We start from the raw sequence: 27,874 nt of genomic DNA on the forward strand, positions 1-27,874 counted from the left end.
CTGCACCGCAGGGTACTGCCGTAAGGGCAGCCTGTGCTCCGGCATGCTGGGTGGAAACCACTGAGCAGGGGAGGGGGTGAGAGAGGGAAAGATGCTCCAGTTAACCAGATTGGGGGAAAATCAGGAGAAAGGTAGACTGTACTTCTGCAGGTTGGTGCTCATTTCTGCTTTGTTTCCAATGTCTTTGAAATAATCAAGAGAAAAAGTGGTACCCCCCACAACCCTTCCTCATGGGATACAGTGATAAGAGCAGGGCTCTGGCCAGGATTTTGCTCCCAGCGCGGGGCTGCGATGCTGTGTAACCCCCAGTCGGTGATGTCCTGACCTGTTGACCAAAACCCTGACCTCGCAGGGGCTCATCAGGTGTACCCGGTGCTTGTGAAGTGCTTTGGGGGGATGAAAGCCACTTGCACGAGCATTTGCAAAGCAGCACTAGTCGACACCTTTTTATCTGTCAGTTGTTTGATCCTTTCATTCACCTACTCTTTTTAAAAGCCTGTAATGTGCCCAAACACTCTTAATTCTCCCCAATTAATCTCTGCCCTTCCACCCCATCAATTACTACCGGTTTCCTCCTCCTGAGAGCCAGGTGAAGGTCCCCGTTGTGCAGGCACTGCCATCCACCCAGGCTCCAGCATCTTCTTCTTCACCGTGCCATCACCATGCTGGCCAGCCCCTTGAAGGGGATTCATTACTCCAAACCAGCATCACGGTCCGTGGGAGCGCAGAGGTTCCTGGTGGGTCGTTCTCGGCCAAAGCAGGCTGTGTGGGACATGGGCTGTTGTTGTGGGATGCTTGTTCTGTGGATCCCTGCATGGAGCATCCTTTCGCTCTTCAGCCTGCTAGCCTCATGGAGATGCCCAGATGAGCAGAGATGGATGTATAGGTTGTGCAATAATGTCTGAATATTTATTCTTTTTATGGCAATAACGTCCAGGGTCTCTGGCGTGGGGGCCCTGTGGTATAAGGTGTTGCCCAAAAATAGTCCCTCCCCTAAAGAGTTAATAATTAAGTATTAATATTCCTGCAAACAAAGACGTACATAGGGTTTTATCGAAAGTTGAAGCTATTTAGAATGATTTCATTGCAAGGCTGAGGTGTAACACGAGCTAGTGTCATTGCAGCTGGGACTGGGGTTTTGCAGCCCAGAAATCCACTAAGGTGCTGGACGCGCACATGGAGGCTCCCTCGCTCCTGCTGGGCACGGGCTATTCCCTTCTCTGCTTGCATCCACCCACAGCTCGCTGTGGCTGAGCCCCTCAGGAGCAAGAAGCTGTTTAATCTTTGCCCTGAGCTCAGCGGTGTGCATTTGCGGCACCATTTGCCTTTTTTTTTTGCTGCTTCCCACGTGCTCCAGGGCTCACCTTTGCTTGGCTCTGACTTGGTCTTCAGCTGCTTGAACCCCTCAGGGGCACAAGAGCCGTTAATTCCCAACAGAGCAGCTCTGCTGGGTCGTGGTAACAGCATCGGATCTCTAGATTTGCTCTCGATCTACCGTGCCTGTGTCTGTAACACCCTCTGGCTGTCTCAGGCAGCAAAGGCTGTATCTGCCCGCAGCCTTTGCACGTACCTGGGCTGCATGGGGAGGATCTTACAGAAAACAGCTCAACAGCCCAGCAACCCTCCCATGCTCTAGCACAGGAAAGCCCAGGCTTGAAAATAAAGTTGATGCTCTTTGCTGCTCTCAAGCCAGGAAAGTTTAATAGGGCGTTTGGGGCCATTAAAGCAAAGCTCCTGTTTGCAGGTTCGTGTGGTTCCTGCACTGCAGCCAGCAAGGCAGCGTCCCAGCCTGTCGCCTGACAGGGCTCGCTTTGTGTTTGCGCTGGAAGGTGCTACGTGAAAAAGAAGCCGCCTCGGTTGCCACCACATCAGCAGGTAGACTTTTTCCACCCTGTATGTCTAGACTTAACTCCCCGCACTGGTAAGATCTGTTGCACTAGTCCTGTAAAGGGGAATAACCTTTCTGAGCAAACTGAGTGATAGCATCGCTTTTCTGCTTATCCAGTCAGCCCTGCTGCAGTTTGCAAGTAGATGTTAAATACTAAAAGCTTCTCTGTACGACCGTGCCTATTCGGGATCACCTGCTTGAGGCTGTAGCTAACTATGCACAGAATCCACCAAAATGGGATCATTTTATCCCAGCAGAGAGGGGACACCCCAGCCTTTTGGCTTGGGAGACTGCAGCAAACAACAAAAAAAACCCCCAATTTGTGTGCGTGTAAAATGAAAAGTCTGTTTCAACTGGCTTGCTGCAAGGTGGACCATACCGGTGTGACCACGTAACCTAAAAACGCCGGCAGCTCCCAGGGGTCTGGCCGAGCGACGGGGACGCTGCGGGGATGCAGGCGTGGTGGGCGGTGCGGTGCCCTCCCGACAATCAGATCTTTCCAGCCCTTGTGAAATTGTAGCTTGACAGCAGCAGAACTTCTTGACATGTTTTGATGTAAGTATAACACTGTATTGTAGTTGCGTGGTATATGCCAATATGTTAATAGTGTATACCGAATAGTTAGGGTTTGCTAATGTACTACATTTCAATAAAAAGCAATTTAAAAATATGGAGTTTGTGAGCTTGGTGTCTCTCAAAGTACAGGAGGATGAGAGCATCGCCCAGTGACTCCAGTCCCTCCACTATTTCTTATATACATATCTTAGAGGACAGTGCGGAACAACATTGTCAAAAGATCCATTTTCAGAGAGGATTTTTCCCACTCTGCAGTAAATATTGTTTTATTTTGCTATACTAGTGCCTAGAAATCTCAGGCCGTTAAAGGCCACATGCTTCAAAGTGGCTTATGAAGATACAGGAGACACTAATCCACGTTCCCACAGCATTTGCCACCCGAAAGATGGCACATAGCGCGCAGGAACAGAGATAGTAACACAGAGAAGGATCCTTCAGCAGCATCTCTCAGTGCTCCAACTCTTCCTGCAGCACGTCCAGCCTTCAGAAACTACCGGGTTGCTCCCAAACACAGCCGTGCCATCAGGATGAAGGCAGAGCCTTGAAAGCTCAGCCAGCTAAAAAATATTTATATTACAGTAGTGTACAAAGGCTCCAGCTGGGATTAGGGCACTGCACTAACACAGAAGATAGATCATCCCAGGGTTAAAGGATTTATAGCCTAGAGAAAACACGGCATTCCCGCCATCCTGGGAGCTGGTCAATAAGCAAGGAGATGGTAGATGACAACGTTTTCTGCTGTTGTAACACTTTCAGGTTTTGCAGGGAGATTCTCTAATTGTTATTAAAACAAGAATAGCGGTTCACTAAATTACTGAGAAGCTGCTCTGTGGCTAAGAGATGAGAAGGAATTGCATCTCCTGCTCTCCTGTTTGCTGTGGAGGCCATCCTTGGACTGGATCACCAGCCCCACGTGGGCTCCAGAGCCGCAAAACAAGGACCAAAATGAAGCTGGCTGCCAGGAGGGGGATGCCGGGCCCCCCGTCCCGGCGGGGTGCGGGCTGGCTTGCCAAGGCTGAGATGCTGGAGGTGCATGTGCTTCGCAGCAAAAAGGGTGAATGAATTCCTGTCTCCCCAGAGGCGAGGTGAAAGCATTGCCAGCCCAGGCGGGAGAGCTGGACGTGTCCCTGCTGTGCGGGGGGCCGGGGGCCGCAGGTGAGGGCAGCAGCAAGGGCAGCAGTTTGGAGGAGGCTGTAGCCCCCCGCAAAGCTGCGCTGGGAGCTCCCTGCTGATAAATTACTGCGTGTACAATGGGAAGGAGCATTTAAATAGTCTTGTCTTAGTTAATGGCGGCTTCAACGGGTCCCATGGGGCTGCAGAGGAAGATTTTTCATTTGCCTGATGTTTTACTATATAAGCACATTACTCCTGTCAAATTCGAGCCACCCTGGCGAAGGTCTGTTCAGTGCAGGGTAGTACCGAGAGGCAGAGGAGGGGACCCGCTCTGCAGAGGGCGGAGGTGAACCCCAACTGCCCACCGAGGACGGTACCGGGAGGTGGCACTGGCCGCACTCCGAGGAGCGGGGCTCGAACCCTTCACCTCCCGCTGCACCGCGCCCTCGCTCCCGCGCCACGGCGGCAGCTTGGCACCGCCCCGCTGCAGTGAGGGGGCCGGGCCGCTAGAGGGCGCCGTGGCCGCCGGGCGCCGGCGCGGCCCCGTGACCCGGCGGCGCGGCCCGGCCGCTCCCCCTGCGCCGCCTCCCCGCTCCGGCCGGGCCGAGCCCAGCCCCGCCGAGCCGCTCCGCCGCGGCGGCCCCGCCACGATGTGGCTGGGGCCCGAGGAGGTGCTGCTGGCCGGCGCGCTGTGGGTCACGGAGCGGGCCAACCCCTTCTTCTTGCTTCAGCGCCGGCGGGGACACGGCAAAGGGGGCGGCCTCACGGGTGAGGCGCGGCGGGGCTGAGGGGAGGCTCCGGCCCGGCCGCGCCGCCTCGGGGCCGGCGCTGCGCGGGCAGCGGGGCGGGGGGGGCTCCTGCCCCGCTGCCGTGTCCCCGCAGGGCCCGGCCCGGGGAGGGGGGGGGTTTGAGGGGCCGCCCCAGGACCGCGGCGCGGGTCCCGTCAGGGCGGGGCGGGAGCTGCCCGCCTCGGTACGGCGGCGGTTGCGGGGCTGGAGCTGGGGAGGGGGGGGCCGGGGGGGAGATGCAGGCCCCGCCGGCTGGGGTGAGCCCGTTCCGCCTTTCCCTTCGCTTCTCCTCGCTGTGTGTAACCCCCGGAGAGCCCCCGCCGTCAGCGCCCGGCCGCTGGGACGCCCTCGGTGCTGTGGCAGCTGGCGGCGAGCGGCGGCCGCTTCCGCGGCACCCGCGGAGGTGTCGGCGCCTTGCCCCGTCCCTCCGCCCTCCTGGCAGGCGCCCGCTTGCCCCCGCAGTTGGTGGGAGCTGCGGGCCGTGCCGGCTGCCTCCCGGCTGGGTCTGTGCAGCGCCTGGCACTGCGGGGGGGTGTTTGCGGTCAGGCCTCCCCAGCGGTGCTGCTGCACAGGGAGGACAAATAACTGTAACAGGGGTGGCTGGGATCTTCTTCTTCCCTGGTCAAAAATGGCTTCTTGGTCAGACTCGTGTTGCCTTGAATTATTGAGGTGTTTTCTTTGTATCTTTGCTTTTTTTTTTTTTTCTTTTGGTGTGGTTTTTCAAGATTTAGAGGATGGAAGGAAGACGCAGTTTTTAATTAATATCTGTGTGAAAATTGTGCTGTGCTTGGGGCGGGGGTGAAGTTGTGTAGGTGCGGCCCAGTGAAAACTGCCCCTGTGTGCCTGTGCCTGATAGCCATGTTTGGTGACAGAAACTGTTAACATAACTGTGACCAAGGCACAATGTTAACAACAACAAAAAATCCCCTCACTTTTAAAACACCCCATTTATGTGCAAAATGCTTACACAGTTACGTGAATAACAAAAATGTGCTTTTTACATTTGTGAATTATGCACAACCAGTCCTGTTAACCAAATACTAGCTACAGAAATGACGCAGCTGATAAACATCCTTAGCATATTTCATCTTTTCACAATGTTCAAAATTATTTTGAATTACTCTGTTTTATGTATCATAACTCACTTGTGTAATTTTGCATGTAGGCATTTAATTGTATTCTGGAATTTCCCAGGTTTTTACAAGAAGAAATGACACCTGTGCTATTCTGGAAACAATTAAACTGATAGTTTCTTAAATGGCTGAAGCTTTGAGCCAGTGTACTTCTTGAGCTAGTTGAGCTCAGTGAGAGAGTCTTCTTCAGCGCTCCTACATGTTAAAAGCCATGTGTCCTCCTTAAGGAGCTGTACAACTGCAAGTTGACATTTTAGACTTAGAATGTAGATATTCAGCCAAGCTGGAAAGGTGTTCAAGTTGCTGTCGTACTCAAGTTCTTAAACATATCTTGTTACCAGTCCATATGTCAATACTTGACATGTTCGGTATTATTATGGGAAGTATTCAAAATGACTTTTTAATCTGTATTCTGCCTAAAACTGTACACAAGAAACCTAGAGCCAAAACTGAGATCCTGCTGTGCTGGATACACACGTATTTGTTTTAAGGATTACCGGATGAGCTTGCTATGGATGGTGTTTCTCTTGAAGTATGATCAGTGGTATATTCCTAATCTATTACTTGCTTTTGGATAGCCAAGAGAGATAAAGGGGAGGAATTACCATGTTTCATGATAATGAATGAGGTATGGATAAGTACAGTTTGCTCAGACTTGCCCAAACCATAGGGAGTACAGCAGGGAATTGAGCCTGGGCCTCCCAAATAGCGATCCAGAGGAGCAACCATGCCCCCTCTCTAAGTTCTAATGTTAGAAAACTTTTAATCATGAGGATGTTGCAAAATTAATTTGCATTAAAGATGCTCATAGTACGTTATCTAGAATAACAAAGCAAAGTATCATCTTAGATATTTATCTAGTAAATAGTCTTAATTGAAATAAATGGATTTGCTTTACAAAGTCTGGTGGCTGTCAGCATTTATCCTGGAAGTGCCTGCTTTTTTATTTATTTTTATTTTTTATTTAACATCATATAAAAATATTTTAACTTCTGTATTACCAAATTTTGATTCTCTGCCTTCTTTGGTTAACCAAAGTACTTCTAGAAACATCACTGAAACCCGTGAGTACCAGTTTTTCTAGAGTTATTTGATTCCATTTTGGATGAGTTATATCACCTACTGTTTGCATAGGTGATGCTGAAAGGTACAGCGTTGAAAACTCTTCTGTGTTTTAGTTTAGTAGGCTGAAAAATCGCTATTAGCAACAGAAACCCCACAGAGGAAAATACATTTCACTTTTATTAGAAAACTCTCCTAGGAAGGCAGAGGATTATAATGAGGTTTAGTAGACATTTAATTGCCATCTAAACTTTATCCATTACCAGTGGGATTGGCTGTAGTCGGTTTGTAGGTAATTTGCTTGCAGTGACTGGATGTATGTCTTCATTTTCTCGACCAAGTTCCATTGGTCTTCCATCACAGAGTACATAATGTGAACATCGGTGGTTTTCTGTGGTGTTGGTCCTGTATTTTTACTTAACCCAATTCTTTGTTTTGGTATTACATTGTTTTAATTTCTCTCTCTTTGCCTCCTAGGTCTTCTTGTGGGAACATTAGATGTGGTTTTGGATTCCAGTGCCAGAGTTGCCCCATACCGTATTCTGCACCAGACTCAGGACTCTCAAGTGTATTGGGCAGTGGCGTGCGGTATGTATTGATGTGACTCTTGTCGGGGGCTGGATTTGTGTTATTCTATTGTCTTTTTGGTTCAGATGATCAGTTATCCTGCATAGGAGTATTCTGTGACTGCTCAGGAAACTTTCTAGAGCTTCTGGTGGGGTAGTGGAAGATGCCAGAAATGACAAAAATTCTCAGTGTTGTTTAAACTGTAGTTTAGGAACTTAAGGCTCTGTAAAAGCTTCCGTTTCTGCAGATGTTATGAATGTTCTTTCTTCCAAGGTGTATCTGTTTGCAAGGTCATAGTGAGATTGTTCAGAGAATAAAACCGTGATGATAAGATTGCTGTGGGATGATGAGTGTTGTGCCAAAACCTGCTTACCAGGAACACAGTACAAGGTGGGAACATGTAAGGTCATTCAAGGTGCCAAACACTCTTTGGGGAATCTCTTTACTGTCTTGATCCAATTTTTTTTTTTTTTCTGTTATAGCTATAAAATATATTACAATAATATTTTTTTAAAACATCAAGAATCCTTGGCCTCTTTTACTTGAGAAATGTAACTGCTATATTAGAATATCGTGGTACAACCTTCTAATATCTGGTGGTGAACTTTGATTAAGGCTTTAGGTCCTACTGGTTGCTAAAGAGAAAATATCTTCAGATGTATTTGTTAGACCGACTTTGTTTATAATAGGAATCTTCACTTCTCACTTTGTGGTTGAGACGTAAAATCTGAGCATGAAGTAATCATTTGCTAAGCCCACAGATGCTGATGTCTTGTTTCCCCTATTCCCATCTTCTCCCCAGGCAACCGACACAATATTCTCCCTTGCAGAGCTACTTGGTTGTGCAGAAGAGAGGTTTAGAAGTTGCTGTGTTTCACAGAAACTCAGTTTCCCTTTTGAGGAAGGTGGAGGCAGAGAGGAGGAAAGACAGAAAACAAAATGGCAGGCCAGAAACTGCATAGAAAAAAGCAGAATATTTAGTGGTAATTCTGAAATTTTATAGTATCTTGACACTCAATGAGTGTGTTAGTTTTGTACAATTTCAGGAGTGTTTTATGTGATATCCTCTATTTCTCAGTTACTTTTAAGTAATGCAGCATGGTAAAATGAGATGGGCGATATAACAACCGAACGGAGTTTGATAAATTATTATACTGGAGTAAATATATTGTCTTCATCCAAAGTATTTTTTTAATCGTATCTGGTTCTCATTTTACCGTCAAAGTAAGAGTACTGGCATTCACTTGAAGTTATAAAATGTGTATGGCGCTCTAGTTGAAAATGCATGTCTTTTATTTACAGTTTATCATGTGTAAATACTAGTGGGCATCATTCTGGTCATGCACGCAGCTTCGGCCTTTCAGCACTTTGTTCTTACAACTCTCTTTGTAGGAAGTGCAGAATTCTACTCCTTCATGTATGTCATTCTAATGTTGTTCTTAGGAAGACATCAATTATTGAGGCCTAGCTTATTTTAGCAATTTGTCTGCTGTCACTTGGTGAGAGATGCAGCTCATGAAACAAAACAGAACACAGACTTTATTCCCTTGCCATTGTTGCTGGACCTGTGGTTTTTTTCCACAAGCAAAGCATCCTATAATTGATAATTCTGTGCCCTTAAAATAAGCCATTTCGTATTACTCAAAATCATTTATGCTTTAAAAACTTTGTCAGATGGCTAGGATAGGTGTCAACTAAACTTATACACAGAGGCAAAAGAAAAAATATTTGTTGTCTAATCCATTGGGCTGTACACGCAAACTCAAATTCATAGCCCTGCAGTCCTTTGAGACAAGACAGCTTACTTGCTTCTAGTTTTTGGTTTCAGGTCCTGGAGTTATTTTTGCTTATGAAACCACAGATTAGCTGGCATTGGGTTTTGTGGTTAGGTGTCCAACTGCAAATACGTGAAGACTGTTTCATTGCTGGAACTGCCTCTTAAAAAAGAAAGTCAGGTAGGCCAATAGCCGTAGTGAACTGCTTGTGTTGTCTGCTGCTTTCTTCTTTTCCATCATTAACCACACTGAGGGGTCTAATGTACTCGCAGAGAAATTGAGTAGTGGGAGGCATGCTGTTAACATTTTTAGATATCCCACTGCTTTTGTATGAAACTTCAGAAGATAAATTTACTGGAATTTGGCAAAGAGAAACTTACCGATGTCTTTGACTTGCATTTAAACAGATTTCTTTTTGTCTGCATTTAACGATTTTTCTTATCTTGTTAAAAAAAAATGAATTGTTTTTTTTAGTTCTTCTGCTTTTTTTTTCTGTCTACAAGAGAGTATAGTGATAGCTATCAATAGAGAGGAAGAAATCTTTTAGTAAATACAAATCTTTGAAATAATTAATGGCAACTAAGGCAACTTTCTATAGAAAAGTTCTTTAAATTGGTTACACGGTGAAGCTTATCCTTTGTGAACTGTTGTAGACTGTATGGTTACAGACAACTAACTGTTTGATATAAAGTTTGCTGAGACATTTTTATTTAAGAAAGCAAAGAACTTTCTGACATTAATATTTTGGTTGCTTTTTGTTTTGGAATTGTATGTTCTCTGCTGACCATTGCCCGTGGAAAATGGACCCTCTTTGTAGGTGTAAAAAGTTCAGTTGTTCTGAAATTCAAGGTTCTTCTGAAAGTTCATTATTTTCGTTCTAGAATACCAGGAATTAAAAGAGTACTTCTTGTCTGGAACATAAGAATGCTTTTTGTCTGGGAAGAAAACTGTGTTTGGTGTGCACTGGCAAATAGGATGATCTGTTGGTAGTGTGCTGATTATCCTTGGTGGCAGTGGAGACATTTCATTAGAAACACAATGTTGGTGTACATAAAATATCCTTGACATGTATACAGTTGGTGTGTTTGATTTGTCCTGATCACTGTTGGGTAATTATTAGTTTCCTGCTGTGAACTTGGAGGAAAAAAGACCTTGTTCTAATTTCTTTTTTCTTTGCTCTTCCCATCATCTTTCACCCCTTCAATTAGGATCATCTCGTAAAGAGATCACAAAGCATTGGGAATGGCTGGAGAATAACCTACTGCAGACTCTATCCATCTTTGATAATGAAGAAGATATCACCACCTTTGTCAAGGGCAAGATACATGTAAGCGACATGTTTCCCTGAAGGACTTCCAGATCCTGAGAAAGAATGAGGAGGTGGTTTTAAGAATTTTTTACCCTTGGGAGGGAGCGAGCAAGAGCTCCATTGCAAAACTTCTCTCTGCTCCCTTTTCAGACATACATACATTTGAAATTGTCATGGAATGCATGCAGTATTATCAGCATCATGTTGCAGTCATAACACTGGACAAATGTATTTGGAGGGGGAAAGGTTATGAGCAGTAGATCTCAAGGAACAGCCTGCTTAGGATGCTCCTATTAATTAAAATATAATACCTCTTTAAAATCATTGCCAATTATACCTTTGATGCAGAGAGAATGTTTAACAAGGGTTTATCTAGCAACAAATATGGGAGAGAGAATTGTAGTTTGCAAGCAATGTACTTGCCCTGCCACCATGGTCTAAAAAGCATCTAGGTTGTAAAGGAACTGCACCCCAACTTGCACTGACTTCCGAGTCAGACAGGTGTCTCTGCTTGTTGTGCAGTTAACACACTTCAGATTCCCAGCCCACAAATTCTCCAGAGTAGAAACTTATAAATACAGGTTTTTTTTGAACAGCAGCAATTTGAGTCTTTTCCAGTACTTCAGTCAGATTCTTTGTGTTTTCTCTGTGCGCGTCTGTGTGTGAGAGAGATTGTGGTCATTCGTTTTTCCTTCTGGCCAGTCAAGATCTGACAGACTGCAGAGTTCTGCCCTTCCTGGCAGATGATCTTCTTCCTGTTGAAGAAGCATGTTTGCAAGTGGAAATAGGCTTCAGTTCTCCTGCAGGGTGTTCAAAGTGTTATCAGGCCAGCCGTGAGAAACTCAGTCAAACGTTAAACATGAATGCTTGCTGCATGCGTTCAGGAGTAGATCCCAGATCATAGACTCCCACACTATCTGACTGCTCTTTCTACATGTCTTTACTATTTCTCTAGTGTGACAGGAGAAGTGATAACTGCTGTGTTGCATTTCTTCTGTCTGTCTTCCGGATTGCTGCTGTGACCTTTTGCTGTATATTATGTCTGTCAGCAGGCATGTTCCCTTCCATTTCTTCTCTCTCTCCTCCCATGTCCTTTCAGGGAATTATTGCTGAAGAGAACAAGAATGAGCAGCCCCAGAGTGAAGAGGATCCAGGTAAATTCAAAGAGGCTGAACTGAAGATGCGGAAGCAGTTTGGGATGCCCGAGGTGGAGAAGTTGGTCAATTACTATTCCTGCAGCTATTGGAAGGGACGTGTACCCAGGCAGGGTTGGCTGTACCTCACCGTCAATCACCTCTGTTTCTACTCCTTCCTGCTGGGCAAAGAGGGTGAGTTATAAGCCTGCTAGTTGTTTTTCTGCCATTTCCCATCATCTTTTTGATGCAATTGATCCTTTGTGTGAACTTTTTTAAGCTGACAGGTTTTTTTCCTTTTACGAATCCTTTGAGCTCTAGCTCAACGCATAGATCAGTCCTTGCTCTCATAGGCACTTCAGTGATGTTTAGACTGAATGCCTGAGTCATTTTTCAAAACATTTCTCAGGTTGTACTAGTACACCTGAAATTTTACTTCAACTGGATTAGGGAACCAAGCAATATTTTTACCTTGGTGAGTTTTATTTGGAACCACCGCCAGGACCCAGTATTTACAAAGCTTGAACACCTGAGTCGAAAGCTAATTTGCTGGAAAGGAGGAGTGAAAACTTGAGTAATTGTAGTTGAAAGCATTTACTGGATGGGAGATAGTCCTTTGGAACTGCATTATTTCTAGTCTAGGTAATCCCAAAGATTATTTCCAAGTATTTTTGGAGAACACAGTAAAAGTATGAAGAAAAGAATTGTCCATGTGTAAGAGGGGAAAAATGCTGCTACACTGAGAGCTTACTGGCTGTTTGAGCTTAATTTCTGATTGTTTGTTGTTTTGCCTCGAACTGTAATAGTAGGTTTGTTTTTTTTTTTCCCAGTTACACTGGTGATCCAGTGGGTGGATGTAACCCAGCTAGAAAAAAATGCTACACTGCTGTTCCCTGAGTGCATTAAAGTAAGCACAAGGGACAGTGAACTTTATTTTTCCATGTTTCTAAACATCAACGAGACATTCAAGCTGATGGAGCAGTTGGCTAACATTGCTATGCGGCAGCTATTGGATAATGAGAGCTTCCTACAGGACAAGTCCCTCCCGAAGCCCAGGAAGCCGCTTAAGAACATCTCTGCGTTAAAAAGGTATATGTTTCCAGCAGTGAGAAGACAAGACAGATAACAGGGGATTGTAATAATAAATCTGCATTACTGTGTAGCTCCCAGGTGCCACTGGGGTTTTCTCACTCTAGGGGCTGCATCGCTTAGTTCAGTCATTAGCCCTCTGCCTGTTCTTTTTTTTTTCCATCCCAAATTGGTACTGAATTCACATACACCCTCGTGTCTTTGTTGAAGTTGAAGATTTATAAAAAGTAATATACATTTGTATTGTAGTAAATCCTCCTGCTGAGGACTGTTCTCTGCAGTTTCAGAATCTGATGTAACATTTAAGTTTCGCAGATGCACTTGCATATTTCGTCTTGTATTGCAGGGCACACCTTGTCAGTGAAGCATGTGTGAAGGCTGAAAGAGGAGTCAGATAAGGGGTGGCATCTCAGTTAGAGAAATGAATACTAAGAGTACACAGCACAGTCTGAAGGTTGTGATTGGAATGAACACTTAACATTAGTGTCTGAGTGGGTTTTTCAAGTGAGGAAAAACCTCTGGGGACTACTCTTTACTTTTCCCCAGAGACCTGGATGCTCGAGCCAAAAATGAGTGCTACCGTGCCACTTTCCGGTTGCCCAAGGATGAATGCCTGGATGGACATACAGATTGTACCTTGTGGACACCATTCAACAAGATGCATATTCCTGGCCAGATGTTTGTTTCCAACAATTACATCTGTTTTGCCAGCAAGGCAGGGGAGGCCTGTCATCTCATCATTCCTCTCAGGGAGGTGGGGATTTCTTAGCTGTATGTTAAGACTACAGGCCTTTCTTGTCTTTTGTGTGCTTCTATCTTTTGTGCAGTGCTTTATAGATAATGGAGAATCTGCTAGATCCAAATGGCCCTTGTCTTTGTCTTCTAGGTGACAATAGTTGAGAAAGCAGATAGTTCCAGTGTCTTGCCCAGCCCTCTGTCCATCAGCACTAAAAGTAAAATGACCTTCTTCTTTGCCAATCTGAAGGACCGAGATTTCTTGGTACAGAGAATCTCTGACTTCTTGCAGAGAACACCATCCAAGAAACCATGCTGCAGCGACAGGGAATGGAAGTGGAATTTGGCTGATCCTGGTTGCGAGGTACTAAGGAAATAGCTGGGAGGAGCATTTGTCAACTTCTCAGAGTAATGCTCCTTACAGTATGTTAACAGTGCTCATTACCAGCAAATGCTGTCTCTTTGTTAGACAATTAGCAGAGGAGGGAGGCTGCCTGAGTTCGGATGCTTTATGTTCTGTTGTTCAGGAGGTTCCAGAGTTGCCTTCCAGCAGCCCACTTGCAGTTAGCCCCACATCTGCTCTCAGCAATCGACCTGTCAACTTCTGTGCCGGGGAAGTGCCAACAGCCTCGCAGGGACTACTCAAACTCTTCAGAAGAAATTCTGAGGAGCTCTTGGGACCCAAAGGGGTAAATAATATTTTACCTTAAAACAATTAACTCTATTAGTTTGCAGTAGGTTGCAGATTTCCTGTCCTGCTCTAAGACTGAAAATGCATTTTATCCCTGGTCAGTCCTGCAGTATCACTGCTGTGTCTGTCACAATGATAGTGCTGCATAGACGTAACCTGACTGTCAGCTTGCTTTATCAGTACTAAGATACGTGAGATACTTGACTAGAGGCTGAGAAATCAGTGTTACTGTGCTTCTGGGATGTAAATTCATGTCTGTGAAGAACTACTTTTCTTCAGATCAAGAAAGCAGAGAACTGGTGTCTCTGCTTGCTAGTTAATTGTCTTAGACCATGGTTCTGCTTGCATTTATGTAGAGATTTGCAAGGTGTTATGCCGTTGCACAGCTCATGTTAGCATTGTAAAGGCTTGACTTTAAGTAAGGTCAGAACTGATTCAGAACAGTGTAGATTAGCATACACGCTTTATTCAGCAGGAAGAAGAAAGACTTTAAATGTCACAGTGCATTTCTCTTTGTGAAGTGTAGGCCTGAGTATACCCAGAAATCACCTGTCCTACAAACACAAAAATGCATTAATCTCCTAAAATGGCCATATTTGTTTCTGTGAAGGCAAAGGAGAAGATGAAGGAAGAGTCTTGGAACATTCATTTCTTTGAATATGGGCGAGGGATGTGTATGTATCGCACTGCCAAGACTAGGGAGCTGGTACAAAAAGGAATCCCGGAGAATCTTCGTGGAGAGCTGTGGCTCCTTTTCTCAGGTAGGATGTTGTGCTGGATACTTTGACAGCTAGCAGGAATAAGCTTTCTGCACATCTCAAAGGAAAAGGTATAAATCTTAGCTCATTTCAGAAGAAATTAATCACAAGTTAACTCCACCTGAATGGTGCTTCATGGTGTTTTTGCCAAAAATGCAGTTATCACAGTCCTGAGATGACTTTCTTTATGACCGTAGTAGCTCTTTGGCCTCCTTTGTCTGCATTTCAGTGTTGGGACCTAGACTCTAACATGATGATTTAACAATGAGTTTGTTACTATACTTTCATATCTATTTGTAGTTGGTGAGTTCATGTAGTGCTTCTGGGCTGCCTTATCTCTGAAACTGTGGGCATAAAATCTGTATTCCAAAGCTCAAGAGGTGAAGCAGTATTTGTTTGTTGTTACAGGGGCTTGGAATGAGATGGTGACTCATCCTGGTTACTATGCAGATCTTGTGGAAAAGTCAATGGGAAAGTATAATCTTGCTACAGAGGAAATTGAGAGAGATCTGCACCGTTCTATGCCAGAACATCCTGCCTTCCAGAATGAGCTGGGAATTGCTGCCCTCCGGAGAGTCTTAACAGCTTATGCATTCAGAAATCCAACAATTGGGTACTGTCAGGTAAGAAAGAAGTCTTAGACTTGTTAGTCATCCTGCACGGTGACCGTGACTGACTTGGACTTTTTCTGCAGTTTTTTGTTCAGTTTCAGGCTTTTCCTTCATGCTGTCCATGTGGTGGTGTGAGAGTAGGAAAAAAGTGGTTATGTTGCAAGATCTCTTAACTATCCTTTGGATACAGCATTTAAATAGACTTTGCATATTTCTGTTAAGTGTAATGACAGAGTCTTTTACTGGTTTTCCTGCTAAAGCTTTCCCTAGTTCAGCAAAAACATCTTCTGGTTTCATTAAAAAGAGCAATTAAATCGAGTAAGTGATGATGTACATGGGCAGTATATTGAAAACTAAGCCAATTGCTGGTTTGGGAAACAATTCAGTGGAAATTCAGTTTCATTTTGTGTATTGCTCTGGTGTTAGAGGTTCTCATTATGTTGTTCTGTTACAACCAAATTGTTACAAAGCTTTTTATGAAAACTTTGAAAATTATACTTAGTCACATTGATTAATGAAAGTGCTTGACAAAAAGTAGTTGTATTATTTGCTGCCTCACAAACAGAGGAACTGAAACAGGAAGGTAAATTGGCTCAAGGTCATCTATTGACTCAGATACAGTAAAAGCTGGAAATAGATGTGACTCAGTGACAGTTTTGCAGCGTTCATGCTTTTTTAAGTTTAGCTGGTCTGTAATGACAGAGCTTTCATGAACATCTTCATGTTTCTCTCCTATGTCTGCATATTTAACTCTGCTGGCTCGTAGGCCATGAACATTGTTACGTCAGTGCTGTTGCTGTACTGCAATGAAGAAGAGGCTTTCTGGCTCCTAGTGGCTTTATGTGAGCGGATGTTGCCAGATTACTACAACACAAGAGTAGTGGGTGAGTCTTAGTCAAATTCATGCTGGAGCCTGGATTTTCAGCTACAGTTGCACCAGCATCTCTCAGGAACATTTTGTTGTTCAGAATGAATTAAATGTGATGCATTTTAAAGATGATGAAGCACAACCCTGTTCCCTTTAAAGTTGCAGGTGTGTGATGGAGACGTAGGAAGAGACACTACAGGCTACCAAGGTAGTAGTACTACCTTGTAGTAACAAGGAAGATGAAGTCACTAAAAAATGGTAGCAGGAGGGACCATTAGCAGTAAGGAGGCATATCTAGAAGAAAATTATTGGGTTATTTTTTACCCATCTGAATGATGTATTAAATCTTTGGAATAGGCTCCCAGGAAAGGTTAGTGAAAGCACCGCTTCATGGGCTTTTAAAGTTGGTCTGTGTAAAAGAGTATAGTTTGATGTAAATACCATAATATCAGTAATCCACCACCCCTCCTTTCAGGGAAGATGCATAGATCAATGAGAGATTCTGTTTCTGCATGGTCTGCAATGTAGGAATAGTCTCTGTCTAAATATGTTGTTTTTATTGAGAACAGGGAACAAATCTAAATAAATGTGTTAATTTTAGTTCTGATGTTAAGAGGCTTATATGAAATTAAAGTGAACTCACACTGTTTTGTTTAATAATTGATTAGCTTGGGTATAGTACCATGATACCACGAATTTGAGTTCTACCATTGTTTTTGTTTGTTTTCCCAGGTGCATTGGTGGACCAAGGCATCTTTGAAGAACTTACACGAGAGTATCTTCCACAGCTGTCAGAAAAGATGCAGGACCTAGGAGTGATTTCCACCATATCCCTTTCCTGGTTTCTCACTCTCTTTCTCAGTGTCATGCCCTTCGAGAGTGCCGTGGTCATTGTCGACTGTTTTTTCTATGAGGGAATCAAGTTTATCTTGCAGGTGTCATTGGCCATACTTGATGCCAACATGGAGAAGTTGTTACAGTGCTGTGATGAAGGTGAAGCCATGACTATTCTGGGCAGGTACTATTCATTGTTCTTATTTATAACTGAATAGTAACGGTACCCTTTTCGTCATCATCTCTTTCTACCGAATTCCATTACATAGCAGGTCAGAGATAACACTCTAGGATGAAACTTGAGCTCCAGAGAGGTTTGCTATTGCTTTTACAACAGCTGAAATTAATTTTTGGCTCAAGTATGGAGGAATCCTATATTTCTGGAATTGTTTGCTTTGCAGCGTAATGCATTGCTGCGTCTCAGTTTGAATTTCAACTCCAAAGATTTTGTTTATCCAAAATTCACAGAAGAATTCTGATTTACTATTAACAACAGATCCTGGCAGGAATGACCTTCTAGAAACATAAAACTTTATCAAGCAGATATCTCTCAAGTCTAGTAAATGTATGATTTTCTTGTTTGAAATGTGAATCTCTTCTATGTGCAGCAAGATCTTCAGCTTATGACTAGGAGCCCACTTTAAAAAGAGTAGATAACCCAAAAATAGGGTGAAAATCAACTTTACTTCAGATACATTGAGGGTAGCATTGCAGGTTAGCTGGGAAAAAATAAATTTTCCTACATGTTTAGATTAATGATACAAAGAAGTTGGGAATGATGTGTTTAGGATATTACTTCTTTTCCTGGACACTAATCCTGGAGTCTTGCATCTGTTCTGTTTTTTCCCCCACAGATATTTGGACAATGTAGTTAACAGACAGAGCGTCTCTCCCCCTATTCCCCACTTGCATGCCTTATTGACGAGTGGAGATGACCCGCCACTTGAAATCGACATCTTTGAACTCATCAAAACATCCTATGAGGTAAGGTTGTGGCTTAGTTTTTGCCCAAGAGATTTTTCTCTACTAACATGCAGTTTTATACTTTGTGCAGCCAGAATTTGAGCAGTGTTCGTAGCTTGAGGTGCTTAAATTGTGCAGGCGCAAGCCATTAATCCACCTGTTTGGTATGAGTAGAGCCTAACACTGTTGGCTATTGCGGATTACAAAGAGTCTCCCCAACACCAGTAGAGACTAAAATGAAGACTGCAAATAAGTAAAAATTACGGACCAGAGATTTCTTCCTGCTTTGCCAAAAATGTCTCCATTCTTACTTGTATGTGAGGATTGTCAGTGCAAGGGAGTTGGGGAGGGAAATTCAGGGTAAAAATTGTGAGTTATACTGCAGAAACATGGAAGCATCCCAGTTCATGTGCACAGGAATCCTGTTCTGTGATCCACATTATAGTAATAGGAAGGTGACCCAAGAATGGTGCCAATGCTGTTGAAATACCTCTGCACTGGTGGAGGTGTACCTCGTTATTCATATTGGGAACAAACTCATAAGAAATTTGTATCTGAATGATGGAAAGAACACAGGCAAGAGAACTGTTTTTTGACAGTTCTTCTCTGCTACACTGTGGTAAATGTGGACTCATTTCCCTTTTTATCTCCTGTTTTTCATCCTGTCCACTTCCAGCTGCTTACAGGTAGGCAGCTATCATTTTGCTGGGTATTTTGTTTCTTCAAATCTACCATCTCTGTTTGTTCTTGGTTTCTTTTGTAAAAGAATGTCACCAGATTAATCTTACTTGTCTGACCTAGAAAGTAGAAAAGCCTCTTAACTTTGGTGTTTCTAGCTGCATCTCATATGGGTCCTAGAAAAAAACAGGGCTGGAAGGAATGACAACCTATCTATTCTCTTATCTCTGCCACAGTACAGGATCTGTCTTTCTGTCAGTCCTGACAGATGCTTTTTCAGCTGTTCTTTAGAAACCTCTGATGTTGGATTTCTCATGAATTCTGAGTGACTTCTCTTGGAGGACAGGGGTGAATAGGGAATAGAGCTCAATTTTTTTCTCATCTTCTTGCTGCTGGTAAAAGGCTTCTAGGCGTTTTAGATCATCTCTGAGGGGATAGTACACTTGTTAAAGAACATGTAATTGAACAGGGGTTGTTCTTTCTATAGGAGATGATATTGACCTGGTCTGCTTCCTTTCTTGTAGAAATTTAGCAATCTGAAGGCAGATGACATTGAACAAATGCGTTTTAAACAAAGGCTGAAAGTGATCCAGTCTCTGGAGGATACAGCCAAGAAGAGTGTGGTATGTGACTTCCAGATTGAATGAGCTACCAAATGGCATATTAATGGAATGTGTCTTGCTGTGAGCATCTAGAAAGTTTGCGCTGTAGCAGACCCAGTTTTAAGTGACTTAAAGAATTGCAGTTCATGTGAAAAATGGATTTACTGGCTTGCATAATGGATTTTCAGTTTTCTTCTTCACATGGTTCTAGTTAATCTAATAAAATGGATTGAAGTGCTAGGACATGATTGAATGAGATATTTGGCATGGAGGGAGATAAAAACCACTTGTAGGCCTTGTAATAGTCTCCACTGCCTAGTGCTGTCTGTTTTACTGCTTGCTTGGAATCTTTGAGAAAAGCTAGCTGGCAGATAATTATTTTCCTGCCATGTAGAGAGTATGCTAGTGCATTAGGGAATTTTACAGAAGGGATCATGGCCAAAAAGGAGTATCCATATCTATTGCAATTATCTGCCATGTCCTAGGTGGAGAACCTCATCCATGTGTTTCTTTCACTGTTGTTTTTTCAATGCATCTGAGTCAAACATCTGAAGATAAAAACAAGAGGGAGGGGCAACACAGTCTGCACAGTCAGGTCTGCACAAACAGGAAATATGCGCAGTAATTTTTTCTAGCTGCTCAAAATGTCAGCAGTTTCTGCTTGGCCAGAAACTGTCTTCCTGACCCTGTAATCCATAGCAATGGGAGGTATTAGAATGGTTATTTTTTCCCTCCCGTCCTGTGTCATTTGTTTTCTTCTCTTCAGTGTTACACAGATTTTTCAGTGAGTCATATTTAACTTTACTAGCTTTGAAATAAACTGTTCACTCTATTTTCTCCCTAACTGTAGGTCCGAGCTGTGTCTAGTGACATTGGTTTCTCTATTGAAGAACTAGAAGAGCTGTATGTAGTGTTCAAGGTAAGAAGCTAGAGTGAGGAAGAATGTGTTCTGACACAGAGAGAACAAACATCAAAATAAGTTGAAAGGGAAGCAATGACTTTGCTTTGATTCTTAATCCAACCTGTCAGAAACAGATGTGACATTCTGTTACACATGGTGCCAGTAAGACTGGCCTTATTACTATCGGATTGATTATTTTTGGTTTTTTTCCCTTAAAGATGGCCAAAACACGTTCACAGTATTTGAACGATACTCAGAAAGAGATTGTGGAGTCAATGGAAAGGAGTGTCACATAGTACTTAGAAAGGAGAGCTAGGATTGACTGTTCCTCAATTTTTATTCTCAAGTTTGCCATTGACTTGCTCTGTAATTGTGACAAAATTACTTAAGTGCTTTGCCTCTATTTATCAATGTATGTATTTTTAAAAGAGTGATGCTACCCAACTGCATTTGCCAAAGTCACTGCAAACTCAGCTGCATTGTGCTACAGACTCAGAGGCTTAGTTCTAAAACCTGCATATTCCCTTTGCAGTAAAGCCTGAGTGTCATTTCGTTTAAACCTGAAATCATGTTTTTTGTATTTTTCACTTAAAATTGTTCTTTGTGCTTTTCATGAAATCCCTGTCTCTTCCTTCATTTCATATTATTTTGTAGTGAAGTAACACTAGGAATAATGGGGGGAGATAAACAGCGTGTCCTGAAATGTCTCTTCGTTGCTTACTCGATGCTATTCTTGAGCTATAACAAAGTCTCCACTCCTGTGGGTTGTTGTAGTGTAGTATAATCTGACCTGTTAATCCTTTCTCTCCAAAGGCAAAGTATCTGATGAGCTGTTACTGGGGAAGTAATCGTGCTGCAGCTGCCCGCCGAGATCAGAGTTTACCCTACCTGGAGCAGTATCGCATAGACATGGAGCAGTTCAAAGAGCTGTTCATCAGTTTGACCCCCTGGTCCTGTGGCGCACATACGCCTGTGCTAGCAGGGCGTTTGTTCCGGCTTCTGGATGAGAACAGGGATTCCCTCATTAACTTCAAGGAGTTTGTGACAGGGATGAGTAAGTGGTGTTTTTGGAGACGATGGAATATTGCAAAAAATGTTTCTGTCCTTTTCCAAGCAGAGAACTAAACGGAGATAGTGGTGTTTGCACTGTCATGAGGGGTGGGTCACATCCTTCCAGGAAGCCTCAGGCAGAACAAAAGATGCCTTTTTGCTGCTAGGCAGTCTCCCGTTTTGGGAAACGGTAGGTGGCAAACCAACAAGATGCAGCTTTGCTGTGGATTTCTTTACTGCTTCTGCGCAGGGCTTTGTGCAGTGAGCGTTTACTCGTTGCATGTGAACTCATTCTGGCTTGAGCCTGTGAGCAGAGAGTGATTCTTTATCCTAAGTGCTATTTTTCTGAACCTTTTTTTTTTTTTTTTTTTAATTCGCAGGTGGGATGTACCACGGGGACCTCACTGAAAAACTCAAAGTACTCTACAAACTGCATCTGCCTCCTGGTGAGTGATTGCTTCTATATGCTCCTGCTATTGAGCATGGTCTGTTCTGACATGCAATTGAAAAGGGATGCCTCATGAATTTTGCTAATGAAGTGGGTGATACTGCTGTTCAATTAGCTTAGAGATCTTAACATTTCGTTCTCTGTAAATACAGCTCTGAATCCAGAGGAGACAGAGTCTGCTTTGGAGGCCACAAGTTATTTCACAGAGGATGTTACAACAGAAGGTAATGCAACACTGCTGCCTTTACCTCTCAGTTTAGACAGGAGTTGCAGCGTAAATCCATGTGCTATGAATAGTGATTTTATGCAAGGCATGGTCTCGTGGTGGCAGTATGTTAAGATGGCCGGTGTGTTTGAGTTCACTGTCTTTGTTGCATGAGGGGAAAGAAGTTTGGAGCTTAAACTCCTCAGTGCCCATTTCATGCAGGACACAGCATGCTCTGAAGCACAGTCATAGACTGCTGAGGCGGAGCAGTGTGCTTTTACCAGCCCCTGTCTCCCACCATGATTTAGGTTTTTCATGCAAGTCTCATTGTCTCTCTTCTTGTTTTTGTTTCCTTCTCTGTGTCTGTCTATGTCTGGCCTTTTCTTCTGTTTTATCTGGGATATTGTCCCCTCAACCCCTTTTTCTGCTGCTCAAGTATCTCCTTTTGTCTCAGAGCTGGATTTCTGCCTGCACTGTGAGTCTCAAGGTCAGTCCATGGATTATGTGCATGCATTGAGCATGGCTATAATGCTGAGATCATCTGCCAGCACCAGTGTACTACTTTAAATACTCTGAAGTTGTTGCTGCTGCTCCTCTGACATGACATTCCCACTATGAATAAAGTGCTATAAGTAATGAGATATATTTCAGTATATTCTACCTATTGAGTTTCAACCTTGGCCAAAATAGGTTTTATCCGGCTTCTTTCACTGGAATTTATCTCATCCTAGAAACTGGCGGGCAGAAAATATGCTCAGAGCAGAGTGTGGGGGGTGCTAGGCTTGCTGGCCTGGATAGATGATACCTGTGCCTACTCCACAATCTTCTAATTTAAAGGAATAAGGATGCATGCCATTGAATTGTAAAACTGTTAGTAGACTAATTTACTGTATTTCTTTAAAATATAATTTTAGGGATTGTCAAATAGGAGGTCAAAGTATGTCAGTTGTGCTAAATGTCTACCAAAATGTAATAGTGCTCAAAAAAAATCTGAGTAAGTACAAGGGGTAGTTGTGCCGTTTGGTGCTAGGTGACTAACTTAACAGTCTGAGTTGAGCCAAGACTTCCTATATAGTCTAGTGACAATTATAGGGAACCAGAAGCGAGGTTTGTGAAGTTAGACTGCAGATTACTCCCAAAGTGTCAGTTCAGTCAGTGAATAATGGTGAGTGTAGATATTAGTCATATATATACTCAGTAGTGGTTTGGGTTTTTTCCATTCATTATCTTGCTTTGGGTAACTGAACTTCGTTGTCTTTAAGCCATCACATTGCTTAGCTGTCTTTCATATCTGTGTTTCACCCTTTCTTTTAAGAGTTCTGCCCTCTACCTCAGCTCTTTAACCTGTTTTTCCAATGTGGCTTTTTATCCAGTTCATCCCGTCAGCCTCTTGCTTCCATCCTGTTCTGTTCACTCCTCCAAACATGATGTGGGAGTGTGAGATCTAACTTACATTAAACATATTCTTGTATGATTTTAATTTGTATATGAGTTGTCCATAAGACAACTTCTTCATGTGTTGTATTGCTGAAAGTCAGCTATTAATCATTCTTTTACAATTCCGTAATTTTTTAGAAACCCAAGAAGATAAAGAAAGGAGAAATGAGAACGGTCCAGAAAAAGGTAATTTCATCATAAATAGACCACATTCTAGTCTTGTCTCTCTCATATTATGAACTATTCATTGTCCGTTGCTGTATCGAGGAGACCTTTCAAAGTGTCCCTCGTGGACAGAGGTAAAGTGGGATGTGAGCTGGGAAATAAATCTCTCTTATGCCTTACTGCTCTGACTCTTTTATATACCAAGATCATAACATTTGTAAATCATGTTTGTTAAGTGGTCAGCTCACAGAGTTCATTTATGAGAAGTCAAGCGGATGCAGCAGTGTTAAAATTTTTGCTCTACTGAGCTAGATCAGATAAACCAGCAGAAACTGATGCAGCCTTCCTGGTAGATGCTTTCCTGAACTGTCAATAAAACCTGCTTGCAGCATGATTTTTGCTGGCACAGCGTTCACTTTTTAAGTCTGAAACCATTAACCACCTGACAGTAGTGGCTTGTTCTTGCCTTGCAGAGGAGAAAGGTACCAGTCCACAGGACTATAGATACTACCTAAGACTGTGGGCCAAGGAAAAAGAGTCCAAGAAAGAAACCATTAAAGATCTCCCCAAAATGAGCCAGGTAAGAACTGAATGTGAAGATTTCCGGTTAGATGACTGACAGCTTAGTGGGGAATTCAGCAGTATGTGCAGCCATTTTGCCAGCATTCTCGGTCCTTGCCAGTAGATTGCCCTGCTGTTCTGGTCTGGTGAGCTTTAGAAGCCTCTAATTCCACACGTTTGTGTTGAATTCCTCAGTGGACATGGACAAACTGCTTTGTTTCCACCAGTCAAATGTATTTGATTCTCTCTGCCTCCCAGACCAATTTTTCCTGTAAGAACTGCAATCTGTGTTTTTCCCCTCCAGAGCAGTATGTTTCAAATATGCCATCAGTCATATAAACTTGTTTGGCTTTTTTGGTTTTGCATTGCCTGGAGTTACAGCTGCTTGGTGGAGAGCAAAGAATGTGGTTACAGGAAAGAGAGTCTGATGACTGGTGTGATCTTTTCTGTCTCTAATTTCCTTGATGGGTGCTACTTAAACCAGTTTGGAAATGCTTAGAAGCTGACCACAAAAGAGTAGCAGGACAGAAGTAAAACTTTAGGTTTTCTCAGATGTGAATATGTTAGTATTCTGTTCATCTGTCAGCAAAAAACCCCACCACTATTAAATTGCTAGCTGTGTCTCAATTTAGCTGCTACAGCAGAGAGAGAAGATTTTGCCTGTATTGGACTGTTCTGAATTAGTACAATAAGTTGCCACTTACTTGGTGGGGAGGCAGATAAACAAGGAGTCAGTCAAGACGGTGCCTGTTGCTTCATCTCAAGGAGCATCTGGACGACGCTCTTAGTCATAGGTTTTGTTGTTGCTCCTGCGAGGAGCAGGGAGTTGGACTCGATGATCCTTATGGGTCCCTTCCAACTTGAGATATTCTGTGATTCTATGATCTGCCACTGTCAACTTTTTTCAGCCTGAAGTATGATTTTTTGGTCTTTGTCTTTTAAAGGAACAATTCATAGAGTTATGCAAGACCCTTTACAACATGTTCAGTGAGGACCCAGTGGAGCAAGAGCTGTACCATGCAATTGCCACTGTAGCCAGTCTCCTTCTGCGAATTGGGGAGGTTGGAAAAAAATTCTCCAACAGGCCCATGAGGAAGTCTGAGGACTGCAAAGCAAACAATGCCCAAGATCCTGTGAGTGAAGAGGAATCACCAACATCTGAACAGAGTCAGAATTCAGCGGTGGAGCAGCAACCCCAAGCTGACCATGAGGACAAAACCTGTGGAGATGCTCAGCCTGAAAAAACACAGCAGGAGAACCAAACTCTAGGAGATGGGTCAGGGGAAGGACAAGGCTCTCCTTTACAGCTGCTATCAGATGATGAAACCAAAGATGATATGTCCATGTCTTCCTACTCCATGGTCAGCACAGGCTCCCTGCAGTGCGAAGACATTGCAGATGACACGGTCCTGGTTGGTTGTGAAGGCAGTAGTTCAGCTGCCAGGTATGGTAGTACCATTGATACTGACTGGTCCATCTCCTTTGAGCAGATCTTAGCTTCCATGCTGACAGAAACAGCCCTTGTAAACTACTTTGAGAAAAAGGTCAACATTCTGCAAAAGATCAAAGATCAGAAGAAGGTAGAGAGGCAGTTCAGTTCATCCAGTGACTATGAACTTTCCTCCGTGTCAGGGTGAACTCAAGAAAGCAGGAATTGTCTTTGGGAGATGAAACAGGGAGATAACGTGGCAGATGGCAGGATGGTTTGGTATTTTACGTTGGGGGTTTTTTTTTGTTTAATCAGAGACCAGTAACTACACAATTACAATAGATTCCAATCAATAAGGGGCTTCTGACAGTGACTGTTTTGTGTAGGTGCTTCTTTGGCTACTCTGGCTGACAGAACTAGATTTACATTCTCAAGAGCCATTAGAACCTAATAGCCCCTGACATATAGAATTACCACCATAAATTACGCATGTCTGCCTTTTGCTATCTTTATTTTAATGAAGTTTTATTTCAGACAGTAACTGCTCCTTGCCTGCCCTTGTTTGCTGTAGGTTCCTGGGTAGCTTGCAAAGCAGATGCAGCCTGGCTTGAAACCACGTTCACCTCTGGCTGCCAATCTGAGAGCTAATGCAGTGTAGTCCAGTGCTATAGGACCCTGACCTATAAATAGTCTTGTAAGTTCTTCAATGCTGTTCTGTGACTCAGCAGCTATAATGCAAATGTGCCCCACTGCTCCCAGCACCCTAAGATCTAAACACAGACATTTCTCAGATCTGCAGGTTTCTTTCAGATGTGATTTGGCATTTTCATAGTGTATGATCACGTTCTTTCTCCTTCAGCATTCAGGAGTTTTCAGACAAACGTGGTTTTCTAGCATTTGCTTTTCTAATTCTTTGAAAGCCATTGTTTTTAATTTGTCTCGGAAGCCACAAGCTCCTTGACTTCAGTGCAGAAGTAATATTAAGTCAATCAATGGGCTCATGATGGTTACAACGCGGGAATAAGTTCCTAAATTAGAAGTCAGTGAGTCAGCCTCAGCGTTACAGGGCAGTGGCACGCTGGTCTGCTGGACTTTCCTTGTCGGTACAAAAAACATTCATTGTTTCTTGCTGATTCTGTTTTTACTAGCTAGTGATGGGTCCAATTTTTAGGAGGACCCCTAAAAATACTCTGATCAGTCAGCCCTCACAAATGCTTGGGGCAGGAAGATGTGCGGGAGTGTTGTGCCACCTGCAGCTGCTCGGTCTGTCCTTTTTGAACATCTCCTGTACAAAGAGTCTAGCAATGGACGTGCTCTTAGAAACTACTACGCAACAAAGGGCATTTGTATGTAAAGAGGAAGAATTCAAAGCAGTGTGGCCCTCTGCCATCAGCCCATTATGGGAAACCTCGATAGACTAGATCTCTTTCCAGTTAGAGACAAAATAACTGGGAGACTGAGTGACTGCTCTTTTAAATCAATTAAGAGCAGAAGAAACTAAGAGTTAGCCTTCCAGTAGTAGGGCGTGTGCTCCGAGGAAGGAGAATTAATGCTGTTCCTACAGATAAATTCATCTCAGTACGCAGGCATCTGCCTTGCAGGGCCGGAGCGAGAGATGCTGCTGCTCGGCGAGAGCAGACCCCGCACTGAAGGCAAGGTTTGCTACAGCTTTTGGCTGGCATTTGGAATATAAAGGATGGGAAGGACACGTACAGTCGGATGTTCCCATGTAACACTACTTGGTGTGCTAGTCAGTGTTAATTCCTCCTTGTGACATTCTCTGTATGTATTCACAGCTGGTACATATTTCTTATTTCTCTGCCTCCTCTGTCCTGTATCACTGGAGAGCAGCCATTAGTAAAACTGCTTTTACTAATTATTCAGTAATTTATTGTAATTTTTTAAAAGTACAAATAATACATGTGATTTTACACTGTCTGTCTTATCTGTCATGTACTCAATAAATGAACCAGAATCCTATAGGCTACTTTGATTGCCTTTTATTTCTCTGAGCTCATGGAATAGTGCTTGTTCTTTGTCCATGGTTGTTACCTAAAAGAGCAGACTTGGTGTAACTGGAGTCTGACTTCTTTTTTCCTTTCTTTCTTTCTTTCTTTCCTTTTTAAATTTTTTTCTTTTTTCTTTTTTTTTCTTTTTTCCTTTTTTCATCTTTTTTCCTTATTTTTCTTTCTTTTTTCTTTTTTGTTTTTTCTTTTTTCCTTTTTTCATCTTTTTTCATCTTTTTTTCCTTATTTTTCTTTTTTTTCTTGTTTTTTTTTTCTTTTTTCTTTTTTGTTTTTCTTTTTTTCCTTTTTTTCCTTATTTTTTCTTTTTTTTACTTTTACTTTTTTCTTTTTTCTTTTTTTTTTTTAAAGTATATTTACTTTTTCTATAACACAGACTGATGCAGCTTCAGGTGGGTGCAGACATGACTGTTGATTATGCAGGTGCAGACACGAAGTGTTTTTCCTCCTGGAAGAAGGTTACTTTTATTAAACAACACCC

The 27,874-nt window shown here is 43.1% G+C and overlaps 1 protein-coding gene across 1 annotated transcript; it reads left to right on the forward strand.

The window, feature by feature from the left end:
* Positions 1–4,227: 4,227 nt before the first annotated feature.
* On the forward strand, positions 4,228–27,349 carry TBC1D9B (TBC1 domain family member 9B). Its single transcript, XM_050905034.1, has 22 exons — positions 4,228–4,345; positions 7,038–7,148; positions 10,111–10,229; positions 11,311–11,539; positions 12,175–12,433; positions 12,980–13,187; positions 13,320–13,532; positions 13,696–13,857; positions 14,470–14,620; positions 15,026–15,240; positions 15,995–16,112; positions 16,829–17,114; positions 17,785–17,914; positions 19,096–19,194; positions 20,024–20,092; positions 20,888–21,128; positions 21,505–21,570; positions 21,725–21,796; positions 22,214–22,264; positions 23,353–23,400; positions 23,853–23,959; positions 24,885–27,349. Exons 1-22 carry the CDS (start codon positions 4,228–4,230, stop codon positions 25,575–25,577), a joined length of 3,765 nt encoding a protein of 1,254 aa, XP_050760991.1. The 3' UTR covers positions 25,578–27,349.
* Positions 27,350–27,874: the final 525 nt, after the last annotated feature.

Source organism: Gymnogyps californianus, chromosome 14 (genome assembly GCF_018139145.2).
Source record: "Gymnogyps californianus isolate 813 chromosome 14, ASM1813914v2, whole genome shotgun sequence".
Lineage (NCBI taxonomy): Eukaryota > Metazoa > Chordata > Aves > Accipitriformes > Cathartidae > Gymnogyps > Gymnogyps californianus.

Bases quoted from the DNA above. Each gene is read 5' to 3' on its own strand.
- TBC1D9B (XM_050905034.1), top strand. From the start codon at position 4,228: ATGTGGCTGGGGCCCGAGGAGGTGCTGCTGGCCGGCGCGCTGTGGGTC. The intron at 11,540-12,174 runs GTGAGTTATAAG...TTTTTTTCCCAG, and splicing joins CTTCCTGCTGGGCAAAGAGG to TTACACTGGTGATCCAGTGG. The intron at 21,797-22,213 runs GTAATGCAACAC...CTGCTGCTCAAG, and splicing joins AGAGGATGTTACAACAGAAG to TATCTCCTTTTGTCTCAGAG.